Raw genomic sequence first — 22,733 nt, forward strand, 5'->3', positions numbered from 1 at the left:
TACAATACTGTGCAGTGTACTAATATACAATACTATATATGATGTCGTTGTAAGGGTTTAAAGGGATACTTCATCTTTATAAGAAGCCTATCTGATTCATCGTGAACTGGGGGATATTTCAGTCTATCCCCTAAGCCCTTTCACTTGCGTTTTAGTTGGAAAATTGGAAGCAGAGATTCTTAGTGTTTGTTAGAATTACTAGTGGAAGTGAACAGGGTCTTACAGCACATCTCTGAAACATAACGCAGCACCGTCCAAACAACTTCCTAACTGTTCAACAACATCGTTAACTAAACAGAGGAACTCAAATACAGTTGCAGTATGTTTCTTAAAACAAACTTGAAACCTTTAAGTTGAGTTTGACTCCCCCACCTTCCTGGGTGTTTTCCTCTCTGTGCTGATGTCTGAGCTCGATGCCAGGGTCAAGTTGCACTCCTCCTGCAGGCTACGGTTGTCCCTATCTGGGCCGGGTATCACCGTGTAGCCGTCATCCTGAGGCTCCCTGCACACGAGCATGTTGTAGGACAGGGTAGGGTTGGCGTAGTGAGGGGTGGATTTCACTGAGAAGAAAGGATTTAGTCAAACTGTGACTCAAAAACACAGGCATGGATATTTTCCATAGACAAATGAAGGCAGTGCTCAGGTCCAGTGAAGGAGTGAGTCAAGATGCTCTCTATGGTTATATTATCTATGGTTATACTCTCTATGGTGATACTCTCTATGGTTATATTATCTATGGTTATACTCTCTATGGTTATACTCTCTATGGTTATACTTAGTATGCTTAGTGCTCGCTCCAACAACTTGCTTCCGTTGACAACTTTTCTCTCTACGCAGGGTCCCAAGGAACGCCGAAAACCACTATAGATGTGGACAGTGCTCTGGACAATTGAGATGAATCCTTCGACATCAACTTTACACAAGTAGTGAATGAGTTCTTTGGCTCTGCTACCTGGCTGTGTCACTAGAGGCAGCCGAGACCAAACGTTTGACTGTTGTTCATTAAATGGTACATGGTGCATTTAGTGCTTTTATGCAGTGCTTTACTATTTTTGTTCCTCATATTCACTTATTCTCTCGACCATGCAAGGCGCCAACCTGCACATCGGGAGCAATTAGGGGTTAAGTGTCTTGCTCAAGGACACTTTGACACGCTGCCCGGGAGGAGTGGTAATCGAACCGGGAACCTCCGGATTACCAGACAACCGCTCTACCTCCCGAGCCACTGTCACCCCCTCATTACTCGTCTTGATAGTGTAAAATATATATTTGAATGATGCAACCTGTGTTTATAGATATCTTTATACTCAGTGTAGAGGGTTTCCACTCGACAGCATAAACATTGTAAACCGAGTGAAGTTCACTTCCTGTTGCAGTGTTTGCTAGTGCCAATAACTTGACAGGAAATAAACATGGTCCACGCTGTTCCCATAGTAACACAACTCCAGTGAAACCGTCTCTATGGAAGAAAAATATTGATGGAGGAGGAAAAAAAGATTGAAATAGAAAAGAATTTTTTTGTTGCGATCAACTGTGTCTTATGGGAGTAACATGTATACATTCAAACCCAGTGATATCAAACGTAGGCTACTAGCTGTGTGGCAGAGTAGCCCTGCCTGAAGCCTAGTAAGCTTAGAAGTGTAACTAGTTACGTATTAGTGATTACTCCTAATCAAAACTACGTTACTGATTACTTTGTATGAAAGTAATTAGTTACGTTACTAGTTACGGTAACCCCCTCCAAGAATATGAATGTACAATTCCGTTGTTAGCTGTCCAGATGTCAACTCTCTCTCTCTCTCTCTCTCTCTCTCTCTCTCTCTCTCTCTCTCTCTCTCTCTCTCTCTCTCTCTCTCTCTCTCTCTCTCTCTCTCTCTCTCTCTCTCTCTCTCTCTCTCTCTCTCTCTCTCTCTCTCTCTCTCTCTCTCTCTCTCTCTCGTCAAGTCAGGTGCAGAATGTAGGTGTGATGCTGTCAGCGGAACAGCTGATTGACGTCTGTGGGCCAATTACGTCAGTAATATAACCCCGCCCCAGATGTCATGAGGCTGCCAGATCGTAACTTCGTATTTCCCAGTTAGTCGTGTTATTCTGCTCTCTCTCGTATTGTTCTCTAGTCCATTGTGCTTCGACCGTGTCGAACCCTTGTTCTCATCCTTCCCCGCAGTCCTACCTGGCTCTTCACCCTGTTCTCTGGCTCCAGACAAAGACGTGCTCTGACCTCTGCCTGCCTGACAAACTCTTCTTGCCTTTCCCGGAACGTATGAGGACCTGCACCCGTTTTGATCCCTGCCTGGCTAACTACCCTGTACCCGCTTTGACCCCTGCCTGGCTGACTACTCCGTTCTCGTGTATCGACCACTGCCTGTCTGACTTTCCTGTCCCGCGCACGCCCCTGGACTGTACGAGTGCTCCCTCCGTGTATCAACCCCTGCCTGAATACTCGACCATTCTATATTTATTAAATATACCCAAAACTGGGTCTCATTATCTGCATAATTGGGTTCAATACATCAAACCGTGACAAATTATTTTGGAAATTGTAATGCCTTACTTTACTCGTTACTGGGAAAGTAATACAATTACAGTAACACGTTACTGACCAACACTGATGTCTACATGTAACATTACACGACCCTGATGAAGACCAATGAATTTACAAGATATAGGGTGCTTTGGGTTTATTTTTTGAGAATCTATTAGCAGTCTAACATTTTTAAGACACATTTTACATATAGCATACTAAGAATGATTGTTATTATATTATGTCATCATAAGAGACACAGGTACCTGTTGTCGGTGCCTCCATCAGTGGAGCATCTTTAATCCAGTAGTCCTGGGGGCTGATTAGGTTGTTCTTTTTAAGAAGAGTGTGATCCACGCACCATATGAAGGTTGATTGAACTGTGGAACATTCAGATTTTAATCATCTTTAAATACTTTGACCATCAACAAATCAATCTTAACTATATTCACAGGACATACTTGACTCCTATAAGACTGAACAGAATGGGTCTTAAACAAGACTCAAAATGCTCCCAATGTACAAATGGAGACGAAGGGACATTTATGCACATGTATTGGGACTGCCCACCAGTTAAGGCATTCTGGAAAGATGTGACCAATCAATTATCAAAACTCGTATCTTGGAATATACCAGTACACCCCTCTGTATTACTATTGAATGATGTTTTTGAGTTTGCAGTAAATCCACAGCTAAAGAGATTGGTTTTATCGGGTATCACAGTAGCTAACAAAACTGATCGCATCACGCTGGTTTCAAAAAATTTGCCGGAAGGTTTGGTTTCTTACATATCTCGATGTGATTTATCAAGAAATATCTACAGCAAGAATTCTGGGTCTCAACGAATCCAAAATGTCAATGTGGTTAGAAGTGGTGGAGAGAATAAAAGCTAGCTTATAATGGTAGTGTCTGGTTAGGAGTGAGGGATAATGGAGGTACTATCCAAGGAGGGGTCCGGGAGGGGGGGGGTTCGAGCTGGAGCATATGTGTGTAGGGTTTTAGAAAATAGGTATTAGGGGTATATCCTGTATAAGGCATTGGTATAATTGGTAATTTCATTGGATATATACTGTATACGGTAAAATATTATTATAGACTTTTGTTTGTTTTCTGTTTCTGTACTTGCATGTCATTTTAGCCACCTTGATTGTTAGTTTCATTATGCATTGTGTGTTGAGTACTGACTTTTAATAATTTTTGTTTTGCAATAATAAAAAAAAAAAAAAAAAAAAACTTTGACATTATTTTCTCAACATTATGGAACACTTAGTTTACTCATCAATCAACACGTAGTGTATGATCCTTGGAGATTAAATAAAGATTGAATTGAATTACTCAAAGTGGGGATAATAATTACATTAGCTTTAGTGGTCTCACCTTCACGGTAAAACATGGAACCGTCGGGCACACATTCGGCATGCAACAGCACAACAGAGCACAGCGCAGAGCACAGCACAGGGTTAGATATGATATGAGTCACACATGGTGGTCTCGTCTCACCTGGAGAAGGAAACAGCTGATCAGAAGCCTCTCCGACCTCCTCAAACACTCTCCCTCCGGCATGGCTTTCTTTGGCTGAGGCCTGGACTCTGGCCTGCGTTATATGCTTCTCCAGCATGTCTATCTCTTCCATATGCTGGGTGTATTCAGACTGGGCCTAAATAACGTTGGGATTGTCAAGACTGTGTATCATTTCACGTAATTCCGCCGTCAACTAAAAACACACCTTTTCAAACAATATCTGACATTTTTCAAAATGTACTGTCTTTTACTATTATGTACCTAACTACTATGCTTCTATACTTATACTACTTCATTTTCATTCATTCATTCACCTATCATGCTAATATGTCAAGTTCAACACTATTTGACGAATAATGCCACTGACCCTTAGCTTTACCAGATATCTACCCCCTCCTGCTTACAAAATGTAAATGTATGTGAAAATGTAAATAGTAAAATACATGTCTATGAATGACTGTTTGATGGCACAGCACTGAAGACACAGGCCTACCTGCTGAAGCTCTGTAACGCATTTCTCATGGTACTCCAAAGTGTCCTTCCCAATCACTTCTCTGGTGTAAAGGTCCTTGAACGTGCCTTCCAATACATGAGAAATATCCTAATGATGTACAAAGGAATGAAGCTATTTTTAACAGTGCAGAATTGTGACAAATTATAGCATAACTGTGTATATGAAGCCCTGGCTAATAATAATTAGTCACTAACGTCCGCTCTGACCTGTGGTTTTTCTATGACCGGATCAACCCCCGATTCTGGTCTTGCCTTGGATTCTTCCGCCATGGTTGTTGATTCAGGCAGTTGAATGGGAGACGGTCAGACCTTCGTTTAATGGTTTGGTAACGTTAGCTACGTTATCAACAGTCAACGACATAATTAACGTTATAGGGCAATTCCATGAAAATGTCAACCTCACCATGAAAAATGTAAAATAACATGATCATAACCAAACCAATTTAAAATGTATCATCATCAAGGTCTATATTTTGAAGTACAAAATAGATTTGATCGTAATATTTATGAGAATGCATGTTTTTCCACACTACAGAAGGAGACACAATGATGTAAAAATTTATTTTTCGATTAACCTAATTGTATGACTTTCTGAATGGCCAGAATGGCAAAAAAATAAATCAACAGATATTTTTCTAACCTCACCTTTGGTCATGAAGGGCTGTTGTATCAATATGTGAATCAATTATGTACTTTGTGTCTTTCCATTGGCAGGTGAAGCATGCTGTTATAATGCCCCTTTATGGGACAGCCAATGTAACGTCCATAATGTTTTCCAGGAAAAGTTGTCATAAAACATGCATCTGGAATGCAATGTCAACCAAACTTCCTAAGCAAAGCTAACTTTTATAAAGATGACATATTAGCAACAATTAGTCATTCTGGTCTTAGTTTTCTTTATTCTTTACAAGTGTTATGGACGTTACCGTGACGGACGTTACATTGCGAATGTGTGTTGTTAAGTCCGATTATGACCCCTTATTGTTTGATTTAAATCTGAAGTATTTTATGACTCCTTCTTGTTTGATTAAAATCCAACGTATTTCCAGACACAACTTTTTTTACAGATTGTTGTGTCTAGGCAGAGCAATGCCCACGTTAGCCTACTGCTAATCGGCTGCTGTCGGCCATCCCCCCCTCGCGTCTGCGCAGCCTACGCGTGTATTTGTTATTGTTTTGCATTATCGTGACAACTCTACTGCTGATCGGATGATTGGGCGGATGAACTATCTGCGAAGATGGGCTGTACAGGAAGCGTCTATTCTAAACCCAAACGGTTCATGCGTTTTGCTAATCTGATTGGCCACAGATGTTTCTGGTCATGTAACATGTGCGCCCAATCGCGTGACGCACCCATTTCCGCCTCGACCAGCAGCAAACCCTAACCCTAACCCGTCCCTAACCCTAACCGTTCTATCGCCATGCTCTAAGACAAACTCTAACCTTAACCAACTTCGAAAGAGTGCCTAAGCTTAACCGGGGAAAGAACTTGCCATCACACGATTGGTGCGACCAGAAACATCAGTGGCCAATCAGAGCGCAAAAAGCGAACGCGGAAGCATTCACCGTTTGGGTTTAGAATACAGGCGACCCCACCAGGATGTTCCACCGGTGTCCCTTTGGGACTTCATGAGGTAAAATCAAGGATAAAGCTTTATATGGAAATGTCCAGAACGCCTGTATTCTAAACCCAAACGGTGCATGCTTCCGCGTTCGTTTTTTGCGCTCTGATTGGCCACTGATGTTTCTGGTCGCACCAATCGTGTGACGGCAAGTTCTTTCCCTGGTTAAGCTTAGGCACTCTTTCGAAGTTGGTTAAGGTTAGAGTTTGTCTTAGAGCATGGTGATAGAACGGTTAGGGTTAGGGACGCCTGTATTCTAAACCCAAACGGTGCATGCTTCCGCGTTCGCTTTTTGCGCTCTGATTGGCCACTGATGTTTCTGGTCGCACCAATGGTGTGACGGCAAGTTCTTTCCCTGGTTAAGCTTAGGCACTCTTTGGCGGCGTCTCTACTTTCCGTAGCTGCATTTCTGCAGACCCCTCTCTGATTGGTTGAGCCCATTTCTGCAGACCCCTCTCTGATTGGTTGAGCGAAGCCCCTCTCTGATTGGTTGAGCGAAGCCCCTCTCTGATTGGTTTAGCTCGTCACACAGCAAAAGGCGGACGTAATGTTATCATATCAAGAAGATAAAAAGAAATGTACTACCAGATTCGCGTATAACGTTATTTCGCGTGACTTCGCGGTTTATTCATAACGTTATGCACATTTCACAACACAGCCAGCTGTCAGAAACTGTACATTGTAACGTTATATAACATAACGTTATGTTATTTCGCGGTTTATTCATAACGTTTGATTGATTGAAAAGTTTATTAACAGATTGCAGAATGGATACAGTACAGTACAGTACAGCTCAATACATACAATTGTTAAGGGGATGCAGACCAGAGAAAGACTTTCGTCTTGTTTACATCAGGGTCCCCCATTTTCAATTCATCATAACATATATGACATACATGACATACAGATAGACAGTACTGCTACATCTATACATTTATGACATATCAGATTTGCAAATACAGTACTGTTTGTGATACAAAAAGTGTCCAGAAAAAGAGTGTATGTTACAAAGGGTCAGATTAAACCGAATATATATATTTATTACTTGAGGTATATTGTATAGTATTTGTATATCGTCTGATATCCCTTGTATATTCTTTGTACATATACACGGAATATCCCTTTACCTAGTACAGGCCAGACCATAATATTCGTTCTCCTATCGGACAGCGATCCCCTAGGCGCCACGGCCATACCCCCCAATGTCTAGTTCAAAGTCACCGCTGAGACATGCCTGGACATGCCCGGTTCTGCGCAAGAATACGAGACAGAAATAAGGCTGGTACTAGATTGTTCACCTTACGTATAAATACGTCGCAGGTGGATACAGCAGTTAGTTACCCAATAAGTTGAAGCCTCACACCACGATACAACGTGCTGTGAAGTGGGCCCGTTTTGCCCGAAATAGAGCCTTGAGACCGCGTGCGAATTGATAGCTGAAGTGGCAGAGTTTAACGCTGTATCGTCGAGTTCGACCTATTCTATTATTAAGTAATAGTCTATTATGTATAGTGTATCGTGCGGCTACCGTTCTACAGTGACCAGCATTACCAACGTTTCATCGTACCGAGCTAGTGTGCTTATCCAGGCTGGGCGGCTTAACCTGGTGCCGTCATCCGAGGAGCCCTAGACGAGAACCGTGTGGATATGTACACTGGATAACCTACCCGACGACTACAGAGCCCTTTTCGGCTGGATTATATTTGCTTTGGTCCTGTAGCTGTTGGAGCGGAGAATCGTCTACACCCACTGTTGTGTGGGATTTACCCTGTGAGGAGCACCGTCGAGCCCGCCTCTAGTACTCTGAGGCTGGCTAGCTTTCCTCCATGCGGCACTGCATACCGGAGAATAGCTGTTGTTCGTCTACGGATCAAGGGATTATTGCACTGTCTCCTGTACCTGGAGTCTCCTTATTCCTCGTTGACCCAGACTTTCTGCTACCGACAAATCCTCTCCCCTGCTGGCTTACAACCGGAGGGACCCCTTTAGTATCTCCAGCTGATCTACTAGTGTACCATATATAATTCTTATGATACAGGTGGTATTAATTATCTCCTGCGTAATATGCTCATGGACTTACGCTCTTGACCTATTCATGCACATTCTTCGCCTTACAAGCACAACTCTCAATCTTGATAAGTAATGTAAGATAATCTTCGTGCTGCTAATAAATATTCTTCTAAACAGTATTTCTTGTGAAGCCGTGTTATTGTGGGTGTGTTCATCTCATATACCTGTGTACTGTATGGCCAGTAGTAATGTACATAACGCAGTAGTGGTTTAATGATACCATACTTATTCAATAGTCAGGGAATTGTACCCCTCAGTTACAGTGTATATACATTTGACGTAGAAACTGTACATTGGAGGAGGTTGGGTGGGTGGGGTGGGGTTGGTGGGTGGGGGCTGTACATTGGAGGGGGGGGGGACACTGTACTCTGTACATTGGAATACTGACAAAGCCATACTTGGTAATTTACTGTACAACTGGGTTAAGACATTTGTAGGGGCCAGTTTCGAATTGCAGTCTCCCGTAGGTGTTCTTTGAGAGTGTTTTTGAAAGTGGGTAGTGATTCACATTCCTTTACAGCTTTGGGTAGGGCGTTCCACATTGATGTGGCATAATTGCGAAACGTGTTTAGTCCCTTGTTTGAGCCGAATCTGGGTTTAACATGATTTGTGGAGCTCCCTCTGGTGTTGTGATCGTGGTATTCACTGACCTTTGGGAAGTATTTTGACATGTACATGGGTACCTTGGTCGCGTAGTGTATCTTGTAGACCAGGCCCATTGCAAGTTGCTGTACTCTGTCGTCTACTCTAAGCGATCCTAGGTTGTCAAAGTGGGCCGGGGTGAGGTGACGTTATGCACATTTCGCGTGACAACACATAACGTTATTTCACGTGACAAGTTCAACACAGCCCAGCTGTCAGAAACTGTACATTGAGGGGGTTTGAATCACTGTTTAGTGTTTACACTCCCCACTTACTGTAACTGTACCATGACGCACTCCCCACTTACTGTAACTGTACCATGTTCTACATATAACCTCATCTCATGCACCTTGTTGTGTATCCTGTTTCTTTTTCCTCATTATTATATTCAGAGTTAATTATATTGTTTACACTGTCTTTCTTCTATTATAACCCTGCCCATTTGATGTTCCCAAATCATATTCAGAAAGTATCACAGAGACTTCTATTGACCAAGGAATTAGTTATTATTAGTAAGACACAACATTTCAATCAAACATATAATAACATGTGTTTCATCATACCAACTGATCCTGGTGTGACAATACCTAACATTTAGATTAACCCAGTTAATGCCTTAACTAGACAGTTACAATGTAACATTTAGATTAACACAGTTAATGCCTAACTAGACAGTTAGAAGAAAGCAGGAAGCCAGCACTCTCAGATTCAAAGTTTTAATTGCAGCCTGGAACATACATGTTTCGGAACCAATGTGTAACTAGACAGTTAACATTTATATTAATTAACCCAGTTAATGCCTTAAGAGAAAGAGTCTGGTGGTCAATGTCACTTCGGATTGCTGATTGCTACGGACTTTACTCCTGTTGGGAAACAGCGATGGTCTGTGCTCACCACACGAGCCGGCGTCTACCCCCGAGCTTCATTTTACCAATCAGAGAGGGGCTTCGCTCAACCAATCAGAGAGGGGGCTGCAGAAATGGGCTCAACCAATCAGAGAGGGGTCTGCAGAAATGCAGCTACGGAAAGTAGAGACGCCGGACGGCGTAGGGTTTGCTGCTGGTCGAGGCGGAAATGGGCGCGTCACGCGATTGGGCGCACATGTCATGTAGATATAAAAATGAGCCCTCGCTCACAAAAGAAAAATAAATGGAATTGGACATTTCTATCTCAATTTATGACCATTTCTTTGAAAGTCATGCTCCACATACACACGAATGGGGTTTGCAGTGCACTCTAGCAGAAATCTGTGATTTTACTGTTTCTTCTAGAGCCATATGAAATCCGCGTTCACGGAATCGCGGACAGAATCACGGAATTGAGCAATAAAAATGGAATCAACTGTAAATGTGGAATATTGCAGAATTTGCCCTAATCTAATCTGGACTGAAATTCCGTGTTCGGGAGAACATGGAACGTTTGGTGCAACGCGAATATGACCGGGGACGCTACAGCGTGTTACACGCAGCAATTTCCAAGCGTCTAGCTGCTTCGGTGTTAATGTTAACGTCGGAAGAAATTCCACACTGAGCCCTAAATTCAGAGCAGCGCAGTATCCTAATGACGTATATGACCGGCGATAAGGTGTTTTGCAAATTCTGTCAACATGCCGCGGACTGGACTCGCAAAACACGTGCAAGATCACTCTCCAAAAGCCATGTCAGGAACACGGAACACTGTGCTTCAAAACAGAGTAGGGTATATCTGCAGTGCCGCAGCCCCATACACACCAGCTCTCTAACGATGATCCCTGGTGATCACAATAGATACAGCTAGAGGGCAAGGCTAATCACTGACACTATTGTGATGAAATAGCTATGTAACGTTGCAGTACATAAAGTACACAGGACTAGAAATTATAGCTTCTCTTGCTAAATCTGGTGCACCCATCTATTTGTTTAATGCAAATGATTGTCAGTACACACCGTCCTTTATAAACTAAACTAAAGGTGGCTAAATTATGCATTACTATATTTCATCACTATAGATATAGCTAGGCTACTTACATTGTGATAATGTCAGTAGTAGCTAGCTGTATCTATTGTTTGTTTACACTTGAAATGTGTATTTTTATTTTGTCACAATATTATTTGAAAAATATTGTGTAAAATGTAACTGTATTTCTGAGTTGCAGCACTTAAAAACATTAAATGGACTGTTATATCTTATTAAATTGTGGACATTTATTCATTCCCACTTATTAGACACTATTTCTGATGGTAAAATGAGCATACAAAGCAAAATACAGAATTCTGAAATATTAAAAAAGGGAAAAAACGGAATTTGGAAAAAAAATTAAATGGAATTTGGGAAAAAATAAAACTGATTCCATATGGCTTCTTCCCTTGTTTTCCGATCGCCAGCCAGGCCACAATTGTCGATGGAATTACACAATATCGCACATAACCCTTCACATAACCCTTCAAGTGCTCATATTAAGACGATTAAGCTTCATCTCTTATCGTTTTGCTTTAATCATCGTGAGAGTGAAGGGACGCCTCAGCCCTCATTGAAATACATTGGGTTCATAGTCTGCCGTCAGTTAGGATTCGAATCCATTAAGGGTAGCAGGTGTGCATGACTCAGAGGGAGCTGTCAATCAACTCAGTACTGCTGACCTAGCAATGAATCTACTTTTTCTCCCCATTTTTTCTATTTTTCTCCCATCCCAATTTCGTATTGTCCAATTCTACCCTCCCCTGTCTCGAACGTGGACCAAGCCTTGCATCACGTGTCCCCTCCGGTACAAGAGGAGGCAGCTGTCGCATCTTTTCACCTGAACAGCGCGATCTCTCAGCGGCGAGGAGTAACATGTGGGAGGCTCACGCTGCCCCCGTTGCTTCCTGATTCTGCTGTACAGGCGCACCAACCGACCTGTAGGAGTCGCTGTCCACAACGTCCGATCCCCACCCACCGGCTTTCCCACCCCCTAATACTGCCAATTGTATTAGTATGGACGACCAGCCAAGCCGGAAGCAACGCCGAGAGCTGGGCTCGAACCCAGCATCTCCTGTGTTGGTGGCGAGCGCCTTGCCCACTGCGCCACTTAGCCGCTCCCTTTTTGTATCTTTTTAACCGTTTGTCATAGACTTGCGGGTTGTGTCATTGTACTCAGTAGGGATATCCTCTTTCATTGGTCTATGTTGACCACTCCCCCGATCCTTAGGCCACACCCCATCAGGCCACGCCCCCTTTGTGTATCTTTTTAACAGTTTGTGTAGAGATTAATCTGATTAAACGTTCGAACCTTCGTTTTTAATAAAAAAAAATGTATTACAAATATTTAAAAAAGACAATTTATTAAAAATTTTAATAAATGTATCCTCAAATAAAGTGATTACTCTGATTAAATTAGTATTTTTTATTTTATTAAATCAACTTTCCAGCCCCCTGTCAACTGTCAAATGATGTCAACTGTCAACCTGAATTTTAACATTCAGTATTCAATATTGTCTGATTCAATATTAACATTCAGTATTCAAGTAGAACAGCTAGCTAGCCGTTGTGGACACTCACCGTAGGCATCTTGTTTGAGAAATGCAGGCTTCAGTCTATGTGTTGTTTAGTCTATCTGTCTGAACAGGACTGATTAGTCCTGTTTCAAGATGCACAATGAGATCTTCTGAGAGAATTGTTGAATAGATACACAAATGTTCTAGAATGTTCTATTATGACATCATACTGTGACATCACAAATGTTCTAGAATGTTCTATTATGACATCATACTGTGACATCACAACGGAACATGTTTGAGTTCCATTTGAATAATATAAATAATATGTATGGTAAGGCTGTCCCCGAAATTGAGATTGATACTTAGGATTGTGGATTGTGAACAGGATGGTGAGAAGAAAGAGTGCGGAAAGGATGACAAGAGGAGCAGAGAAGAAGGAGACAGAGACGATAGTAATTCAGTTTGAAGATGAGAAGAAGAAGAAGATTGTAAACTAGATTATAGTTAGGCATCAATACGCCGAAAGGTGTCTAGACTGCCGGAAATTCACAAGAAGAAGAAGAAGCTGTCCCCGAAGCCTGTTTTTGGGATTCAAACTTCGTCAAGGTTTTTCGAACGAATGTTCAAACCTTAGTTTTTAATTAAAAAATGTAAATAAAAAAAAATATTAAAATGTTTTTGAATATATATATATATATATATATATATTTTTTTTATCCTCAAACTAAATCCTCAATTTGAATAAAGTGATTAATCTGATTAAACGGACGTTCGAACCTTCGTTTTTTATTAAAAAAAATGTATTACAAAAATATATTAAAAAAAGAAAATGTATTAAAAATAAAAATAAATGTATCCTCAAATAAAGTGATTACTCTGATTAAATTAGTATTTTTTCTTTTATTAAATCAACTTTCCAGCCCCCTGTCAACTGTCAAATGATGTCAACTGTCAACCTGAATTTTAACATTCAGTATTCAATATGGTCTGATTCAATATTAACATTCAGTATTCAATATTGTCTGATTCAATATTAACATTCAGTATTCAAGTAGAACAGCTAGCTAGCCGTTGTGGACACTCACCTTAGGCATCCTGTTTGCGCAGTTATTGTCATTGTTTTTGTAGCTGTTATTTAATTACTGTTATTTAGTCAATGAAAACGAGAAGAAAAATAACACTACTTTGGCTTCAAGGAAATAAATTAAAAAGGGAGAGGTGCTTGTTGCCGTGGGATAAACTTAGTACAAAAGTAAAATAGAGACAAACTCTACAAAGCTAAAGCACTTTGTCTCCATGTATTAAAAAGCATTTGTTTTAACTAGTGCTGTCAATAGATAAATTAATCAAGATTAAAATGGCATTTTCTACTTAAGACCGAAGCTTGTAGATATTTACTTTCAAGAGTAAAATCATGATATTTATGTAAAATCAACACAAAGAAAGTTAAAAGTTCACGAGACCACTGCACAAGCCCCGTGAAAATATCATTTACATTTACATTTAGTCATTTAGTCTGATATTTAGTCATATCAGAATGTTTAATGAAAATTCCCGTGGTAGGGCCATCCCAGGGGCGTATCTAGACCAAGCACTATACTGGGGCACAGGGGGGCGCATGCAGATTTTCTTTTTTGCCGATTTTGCCCGGTTTTTGGGCGAAAATGGGCAGATTTTGTAACTATTTTATTTTTTACTTTATTTCGGTTTTAGGGTTAGGGTTAGGTTAGATGCATCCATCTGTATGGAGAATGGGAGGGGTTTGTCTTGTCTGATGTTAAGGCCTTGAGAACATCACCCACTGCCTTTGGAGCAAGGACCAGAGCCTCTGCCTTTGTTCTTCCTAAAGTCATTTTCTTCACTATTTTGGAATCATGTAGAATCTTTTGATTGAGCTTGTTTTTTTTAAAGAAAAAATGTATCATTTAGATGCCTTTATTTCATATTCGACGCAGACGGTAGGCTATATATAGCACATTTTGTTTGGTTTTCAGTTTTCAATCCATAATAAGTTAACAGAAAAAATAAGTACACAACCACATTATTTCAACCTAATAAAACTATGTTTATTGTCATTGTTTTAAGAACACAAGGTGACTTGGTAATACTCACATTTTGAGTAAAAAGAATCCCACTGGTCACAATGGTGACCGTAATAATGTTTTTGTTATAAGGCTCTGAAAATGTTACTGAATGATGTATCAATGTATTTCCAGCTAAATTGAAATAATAAAGGGTCTCAATTAAATATGTGTAGTGTCACATGACCAGAACTCAGTCGTCGCAAAGGTTTAACTGAGGCTGCGTTAACATGATGGCACACCCTCCTCCAATCCCTCCACCGGAGCAAGGCCAGAGAGAGAGAGAGGAGAGGAGAGGAGAGGAGAGAGAGGAGAGGAGAGGAGAGGAGAGAGAGAGAGAGAGAGAGAGAGGAGAGGAGAGGAGAGGAGAGGAAAGGAGAGGAGAGGAGAGGAGAGGAGAGGAGAGGAGAGGAGAGGAGAGGAGAGGAGAGGAGAGGAGAGAGAGAGAGAGAGAGAGAGAGAGGAGAGAGAGAGGAGATGAGAGAGAGAGAGGAGAGAGAGAGAGAAAGACGTTCAAGTTAACACGCCATGTGTAGGAAAATAAACAGCTGCCGCAGCCTACCTGAGATCCCTGGCACTGTTTTGCTTACTTGGTCCCTTTACCTCTATAGGGACCAGCCACGAGTTAACTCGGGTTTCGGTGCCATGCGTTGTGGACCAGAGCCACGAGTTAACTTGTGGCAAGTTGTTATTGTTTTATTCCATATTAATAACCGTATTAACGTCCCAGATCGACTCTGCAGATTTACCCGCATATTTGATTTCCGCAACATGCAATACCGGCCAGATCCGCTTAGGGGCGCCATCGCTCCACTGCAGTATTGTTCTGAAGGTCCAGATTAACACATAAAGTCCACGTTTATTATTTTGTATACCTTATATATTGTTTATGTATATAAGATATATATTTCACGTCGTCTATTTACCTAACAGTATTTATCATTCGCCTCTTTGCATAATTTATGTTCCATTCTTAACGCCGTAGGCGCGCGCGCATGCACCTGTAGACAGTGTGAGCGCATGCGCGGGGGTTTTAGAACATGCCCAGGCATAGTGTGTGAGAGCAAACGTTTTGGCGCAGCAGTTGTAAAACAGACCACCAACGTATCTTGATAGAGAGCTGGTCGGCTGGTTAGATACAACAACAATATTGTCGAGCTACCATTGGAAGAGCAGAGTGACTTGTTTGAGCAAAGTGAAGTAAATAATAATCTCTATAGATTTGCAGACGGGCAAATAAGAAAGTAACGTTGAGAGACTTTGGGCTGAACCCAGCGGCGTTCTGGATTCAACTAACTACTATTGACTACATGCGTGTTAGCCTTAGCATAAAAGGGCTAACTAGCTAGTGACCATGCCATCAGGCGTTTGGAATATTAGCTATTAATCCTGCCATCGGGCGTTTGGAATACAGGAATCAGGTCCGTATGAGACCCCCTATCCAGCGACGACAGGATTATACCACGTTGGTCTGCAGCTCTCTGGAGTAGGAACTCCAGAGAATATCGTCTCCATCCTTCTCTTGCTCCCCCCGTGCTGTTCACTCCGGCTCCCTCCATTCAGAGCTCCAACGGTCGGGTACCAGTAGTTTAGGAACTATACTTACCTCGGACATTGTTGCATTGACATTATATTAGTATCAGGAGATCTGTGTTATATGATATGTATGTTTTGGCTTTAACATTAAAGTGATTATTCAACTTTGTATCACTGTCCCCTCACAGTTAATAGAGTGTCCGCCATTTTGTGTACATTTAATGTCTGGCTAATTAATATTTAGTAGTTATCGAACCTATCCTTTAAATACAGTCAGGGTCGTGTAGCCCCTTAGCTACAATTGGTCCTTCGAGCCGGAGGTATCAGTGATAATATCAGTGATAATATGGCCAGCGGTGGACACTCCCCAACCAGATCTCCCCCATTAGAGCGCCCTAGGCGCCAGCGTCAGCCCCCTCCCTACCCGGAGGGCTACGCTGTAGATTTACCTCATAGCTTATCCAAGAGGATGCTAAGCAGGGATAACATTGGTAGCTCAAGCATGCCCAACCTTACAGAGGAGTCAACCCTAGATGTAGAGACCCAAGCTAGTTTAAGTGAAACTAACTTAGCTTACCGGGGGGGACAAGCGAGGCATGACTTGACTAGACCCACAGAGTACCGCGCCCCCGAGATGGACCTCGGAGCGCGTGGGAAGACCAGGTCGCCGCCCAGCCCAGGCAGCTCCGAATCAAGGTCATCAGCGTCATCCCCAAGCGGGGCCGATAGGAGGCTAGCGCAAGTCCTGATCGCCACAATAACCGCCTCGGCGGAAAGGGACCGCCACCAGGCGCAATGCGAGAGTGAGCGTGAACATCTCAGAGTGGAAGAGAGGCACATCCAGGCTGAAAGGGACCGCCTCCAGGCGCAACGAGAGAGTGAGCGTGAACATCTTAGAGTGGAAGAGAGACGCCTCCAGGCTGAAGAAAACATGGAGCGAGGCCGCGTCAATGCGCATCGCGAGGCAGAACGAGACCACCTACAAGCACAAATGATGGCGCAAGCGCTCCAGAATGTAACTCCCCATTCTTCCACCCGGAGCTCCCGGAGATCATCACGCCAAGGGTCAAGGGCACCCTCCCCGACCCGACGAAGCTACATGGGACCCCGCCTAAGGGAAGAACCTACTTACGTTGCAGAGCAGCTAGCCGAGCGACTACAGAGCCTGACTGAGGACGAGGGAGGGCAGAGGGCCCACCCGCACTACTCCATCTCAGACCAGGAGGCAGAGCGCAGCCCCGGTCTCAGTCACGACACGCTGCGTCATGAACCCCCAACACGTCCCAGTGGGGAGTTAGAGCACCAGACGGCACTGAGGACTAGTGCCTGGCAACCCAGCCCCTGGTTCCCACCCAGCACGAACCAACGCCCCAACGGACCGGGAGATTCGCCGAGAATGCCCCTCCCCCAACGTGTGTCAGTGCCACAGCCTTCCATGGCACCCTACATTGGGACCCCCACATTCCCAGACTTCACAAGAGAAGACCGAGCGCAGTATACCGAGCTGCGTATGTGCCTAGAGACAATCATGTCAGGAGTACAGGACGAGCCATACAAGTACGCCATCCTCCTTAAGCATCTCAAGGTAAGTAGAGCGCACAACATTGCGCTGCTCATACTCCAATTCACAAACTCCCTATTCTGACACCCTGGCTGCCCTCGACGGACGTTACGGACGTATGTGGGATTATGTCATTCAGGAGATACGCGAGATCGAATGCCTCCCCCCGGCTAAAGACAACCGAGCCCTGGATGACCTATCCGTCAAAGTACAGTCCCTAGTAGGGATGCTCGGGTCCCAACGAGAGAAGGGGATGTACGAGCTGTACGCCAACTCCAACGTGGAGCGCATATTGGAGAAGCTCCCCCCATTCCGCCTAGAACGTTTTCGGCGGCAACGAAACTACCGTGACCCGAATGCCCCAGAGCAGTCACTGCTGGATCTCGCTGACTTCCTCGCCAGGGAGGTTAGCAGCCTAAGGATTGACACCTTCGCATGGGGTGGCTCGAACCTTAAAGAGGGACAGAGGAGTGCTAAAGACCAAAGCAGGCCCATCACAGTGATGCACCAGGCCGAGTCGGTGTCACGGCAGAAGAGTCACAACCTCTCATTGCTCTCATTCAGGTCAGACCATTTCCTGCTCCAGTTAATTAGGTCATTCTGATTGGACTCGCATCGTGACGTAACAAGGCGAGGATGGAGCGGATAGTGATCCGATTGGCTCTGTGGTTGGAGCCAATGCCCGCCCACAATCTACCTAGAGCAGACCAAAGTGCAGTGACTTAGCCTAACGTAAATAATATGAGCAAAACATGCAGGCCATGTGCTGTTCCTGGCTGCAAAGCTACTAATACGTCTTTGCAAATTTTTTCTGAGGATGTCGTGCTTCGCCAGCAATGGACCAAGTTTTTGGATTTTTGCAAAGATGAGGGACTTTATGCTTCCGTGATTTCCTGGCTGTTGCTAAAGAAGAAGGGAACTAGCCTGTAAGTCTTTGAGACCGAAAGAAAGCATCGAATCAGTAAGTACATACAATATGTCGTAATTAGTTAATTAGCAGTAGGACCTCGTTCATTCATCCGTTTGTGTATTACGGTACTCTTCCGTGTGTGTGCGCCAAGACAGTCTAACGTTAGTGCAAGCACTGTGTGTGTGTGCGCGCGTGTGTTTGTTAGACGGACTGAGAGAGCAAGCTAGCTTAGCTAACGTTCTTAGCTCTGTGCTTCATTGTATATATGTAGACTTACTTGTGTGTATTGCGAATTAATGATTATGTTCCTAACTAACGTCGTTAGTACAAGTGCCGTGTGTGTGTGTGTGTGTGTGTTAGACAGATTGGGAGAGCAATCTTATTCTTCCGGGCATTTGTTTTCCCAAAATCGTATGACATGGGTACCTGCTTCGGTGTCATCCCTTTGTGGATTGTATTGTATCGAAAACGTATGCTTGAGTTAGTAGAGTAGTATGGCCAGAACTATTTGGTGGGTGGCTGTCACTCAAAGCATTCTGCTAGTATGGGCGGAGCCCATCGAAAAATAGCCTGAAATCCTGAGGCTGGAAAATGATGCTTTTGAGTACTTGATAAGAAATATAAAACAATGCATTTAAAAAAAAAAGAAACATACAGATGTGTTCAATAGACTCACAGGAATTGTGTAAAGTTGCCCAAAATAGTGCTAAGAATAGCAATGCAGGTCCCCTTTAAATAATAAATAAGATTGGACTGAAACACTGGATTGCATGGTTCGGTCGCTTGATTTCCTCTGGGAAATACTTTTTTAAACCGTTCAAGAAGAGCTTGGATGTGAGTTGTTATATACATATTCACTGTGTTCACACAGTTAATTTTCCTCCATAAATGAATTAAGCTCTGGAAATCCGGCCCATTTCTACTCCTGCGCTCGAGTTTCCTCGTGAACGCTTGTATCCTGCAGCTCAAACAGGTGTCGCTCGCAAAATGCATAGGACAAAGGAAATCCATTGGCTGAATGTGATTTATTATCAGCATTTTAAGTCTATTATTTTACACTTCAAAAGCATTTATTTGACCAGTTTAATGTATTTGAATTGTTTTTAATTTAACTTTTATTTCGGGACGGTTCTGGGACGGTGGTGGAAAAAGTTAGTCTGGAGCCCTGGTGTACACACTATAGGCTACACAGTGGTTAAATCCCAACGCTTGTCAGCGTTCATCAGGTGAACGTAACATTGTAGCCTATCACACAGTGTTACGAAGGATCAGATTAAACCGAATATATATATTCATTACTTGAGATATATTGTATAGTATTTGTATATCGTCTGATATCCCTTGTATATTCTTTGTACATATACACGGAATATCCCTTTACCTAGTACAGACCATAATATTTCGTTCTCCTATTGGACAGCGATCCCCTAGGCGCCACGGCCATACCCCCAATGTCTAGTTCAAAGTCACCGCCAAAGACATGCCTGGACATGACCGGCTCTGCGCAAGAATACGAGACAGAAATGAGGCTGGTACTAGATTGTTCACCTAACATATAAATACGGCGCAGGTGAATACAGCAGTATGTTAACCAATAAGTTGAAGCCTCACACCACGATACAACGTGCTGTGAAGTGGGCCCGTTTTGCCCCAAAATAGAGCCTTGAGACCGCGTGCGAATTGATAGCTGAAGTGTCAGAGTTTAACGCTGTATCGTCGAGTTCGACCTATTCTATTATTTAAGTAATAGTCTATTATGTATAGTGTATCGTGCGGCTACCGTTCTACAGTGACCAGCATTACCAACGCTTCCTCGTACCGAGCTAGAATAGAATAGACTTTTAATTGTCATTGCACAGTATACAACGAAATTTCAGGGGAGCTCCCACAGACCGTAGTACATAATACATACATGAACACATAACACATAACACTGTACATAACAGAATATTTTAAATAATAAAGTGCATAATGGGTGGTAATCAGAGATTATCAAGTGCAGTGGTAAGTGCATGGTGCACGTGAGGGGACAGTCAATGAGTGTTTAACAGTCTAACTGCTTGGGGGAAAAAGCTGTTCTTAAATCGTGTACTCTTAGCATGTATTGACCGGTATCTCCTCCCTGAGGGAAGGAGCTGAAAGAGGTGATGTGCTGGGTGCGACTGGTCCTTGATGATACATTTGGAGCGGTGGAGGCAGCGGGAGGTGAAGACGGAGGTGATGTTTGGTAGAGGAGTCCCGATGATCCTGCCTGCCGCCTTCACCACCCTCTGTAGAGCCTCTTGCTCTGCCTTTGTGCAGCTGGAGAACCACACAGACACACCGTAGGTCAGCACACTCTCAACCGCACAATGGTAAAAGTTGACAAGGAGATTTCGTGGCAGGCCAGCCTGCTTCAGCTTCCTTAGGTAGTATAGGCGTTGCTGAGCTTTTCCGATCACTGAGGCGGTGTTGGTGCTCCAAGACAGGGTCTCACTCACACTGAGACCCAGGAACTTGAACTCAGTGACCCTCTCCACTACTTCGTTGTTGATGAGCAGAGGGGAGTGGTCAGGCCTTGATCTTCTAAAATCCACTATAATCTCTCTTGTCTTTTAGTCTAGTGTGCTTATCCAGACTGGGCGGCTTAACCTGGTGCCGTCATCCGAGGAGCCCTAGACGAGAACCGTGTGGATATGTACACTGGATAACCTACACCGGCGACTACAGAGCCCTTTTCGGCTGGATTATATTTGCTTTGGTCCTGTAGCTGATGGAGCGGAGAATCATCTACACCCACAATTGTGTGGGATTTACCCTGTGAGGAGCAACGTCGAGCCCGCCTCTAGGACGCCTGAGGCTGGCTAGCTTTCTTCCATGCGGCACTGCATACCGGAGAATAGCTGTTGTTCGTCTGCGGATCAAGAGATTATTGCACTGGCTCCTGTACCTGGAGTCTCCTTATTCCTCGTTGACCCAGACTTTCGCTACCGACAAATCCTCTCCCCTGCTGGCCTACAACCGGAGGGACCCTATTAGTATCTCCAGCTGCCCTACTAGTGTACCATATATATAATTCTTATGATACAGGTGGTATTAATTATCTCCTGCGTAATATGCTCATGGACTTACGCTCTTGACCTATTCATGCACATTCTTCGCCTTACAAGCGCAACTCTCAATCTTGATAAGTAAAGTAATGTAAGATAATCTTCGTGCTGCTAATAAATATTCTTCTAAACGAGTATTTGTGTGAAACCGTGTTATTGTGGATGTGTTCATCTCATATACCTGTGTACTGTATGGCCAGTAGTAATGTACATAAGACAGTAGTGGTTTAATGATACCATACTTATTCAATACAGTCAGGGAATTGTACCCCTCAGTTACAATTGGTCCTTCGAGCCGCCAGTAGAGACCCTAGTGGGTTCTAACGTAACTGACCAAGCTCACGGGGGGGACCAGGAGGGACCTGACATGACTTTACCCCCCGCCAACGTCGACGAGGCAGTCCCCGGAGAGCTCCAGGATAAAGAAAGCCCTCCAGGGACGGAGCCCGACCCACCACCAGAAGAGACGCGCACCCAGGAGATGGACCTCCTCGGAGCGCGACAGGAGAACGGATCTCCAACGAGCACTGCCAGAAGCCGATCACCTCCATCAGTGTCTTCCCCCAGCGAGGCGGACAAGATGCTAGCGCAGGCATTTATCGCCACCCTGGCAGCCTCCACCGAACGCGATCGACTCCAAGCACAGACGCTTAGCGAGCGCGAACATTCTTCCATGGAACAAGAGCGCCTCCGCGCGCAACACCAAAGTGAGCGCGAACAATCTGCAGACCAAAGAGAACGCTTCCATGCGCAACTCCAAGCGCAAGCCCTTAGTGAACGCGAACACTCTGCGACCCAGCGAGAGCGCTTCCAGGCGCAGCAAAGGAGTGACGACGACCACATACGCCTGGAGACCAGACGCCTCCAGACGGAAGAGAATATGGAAAGAGACCGCGCCGAAGCCCAGCGCGCCGCCGCCGATGCACAGCGCGGAGCCGCCAATGCACAGCGCGACGCAGCCCAAGCCCAGCGCGAAGCAGAGCGCGACCTCGCTCACATCAAGCGCGAAGCCGAGCGCAACCGATTACAAGCGCAGATAATGGAGCAACTGATTGCCAGGGCAACCCCCCCTCCCTCCGCACGGAGCTCCAGGGCCTCGTCAAGACAAGGGTCTAGGGCACCCTCCCCTACCCGATCAAGCGACCCTGAGCCCGGCCAACCGAAAGAGCCTATACACCTCTCCGAACCCCCTCCCCGACCGGTCCATGCGAG

At 44.0% G+C, this 22,733-nt stretch overlaps 1 protein-coding gene across 1 annotated transcript in view; it reads right to left on the minus strand.

Annotated features, from left to right (window-relative positions):
• Positions 1-4,866, minus strand: part of dlec1 (DLEC1 cilia and flagella associated protein) — a 97,285-nt gene extending 92,419 nt beyond the window's left edge. Inside the window, exons 1-5 of the mRNA XM_084325834.1 lie at positions 4,763-4,866; positions 4,536-4,643; positions 4,022-4,178; positions 2,788-2,901; positions 373-560 (exon numbers count right to left, since the gene is read on the minus strand). Coding sequence (XP_084181960.1) covers positions 373-560; positions 2,788-2,901; positions 4,022-4,178; positions 4,536-4,643; positions 4,763-4,825 — 630 coding nt within the window. The 5' untranslated portion in view covers positions 4,826-4,866. The remainder of the gene's footprint in view (positions 1-372; positions 561-2,787; positions 2,902-4,021; positions 4,179-4,535; positions 4,644-4,762) is intronic.
• Positions 4,867-22,733: the final 17,867 nt, after the last annotated feature.

This window comes from Notolepis coatsorum (assembly GCF_963971535.1).
Source record: "Notolepis coatsorum genome assembly, chromosome: 12".
Lineage (NCBI taxonomy): Eukaryota > Metazoa > Chordata > Actinopteri > Aulopiformes > Paralepididae > Notolepis > Notolepis coatsorum.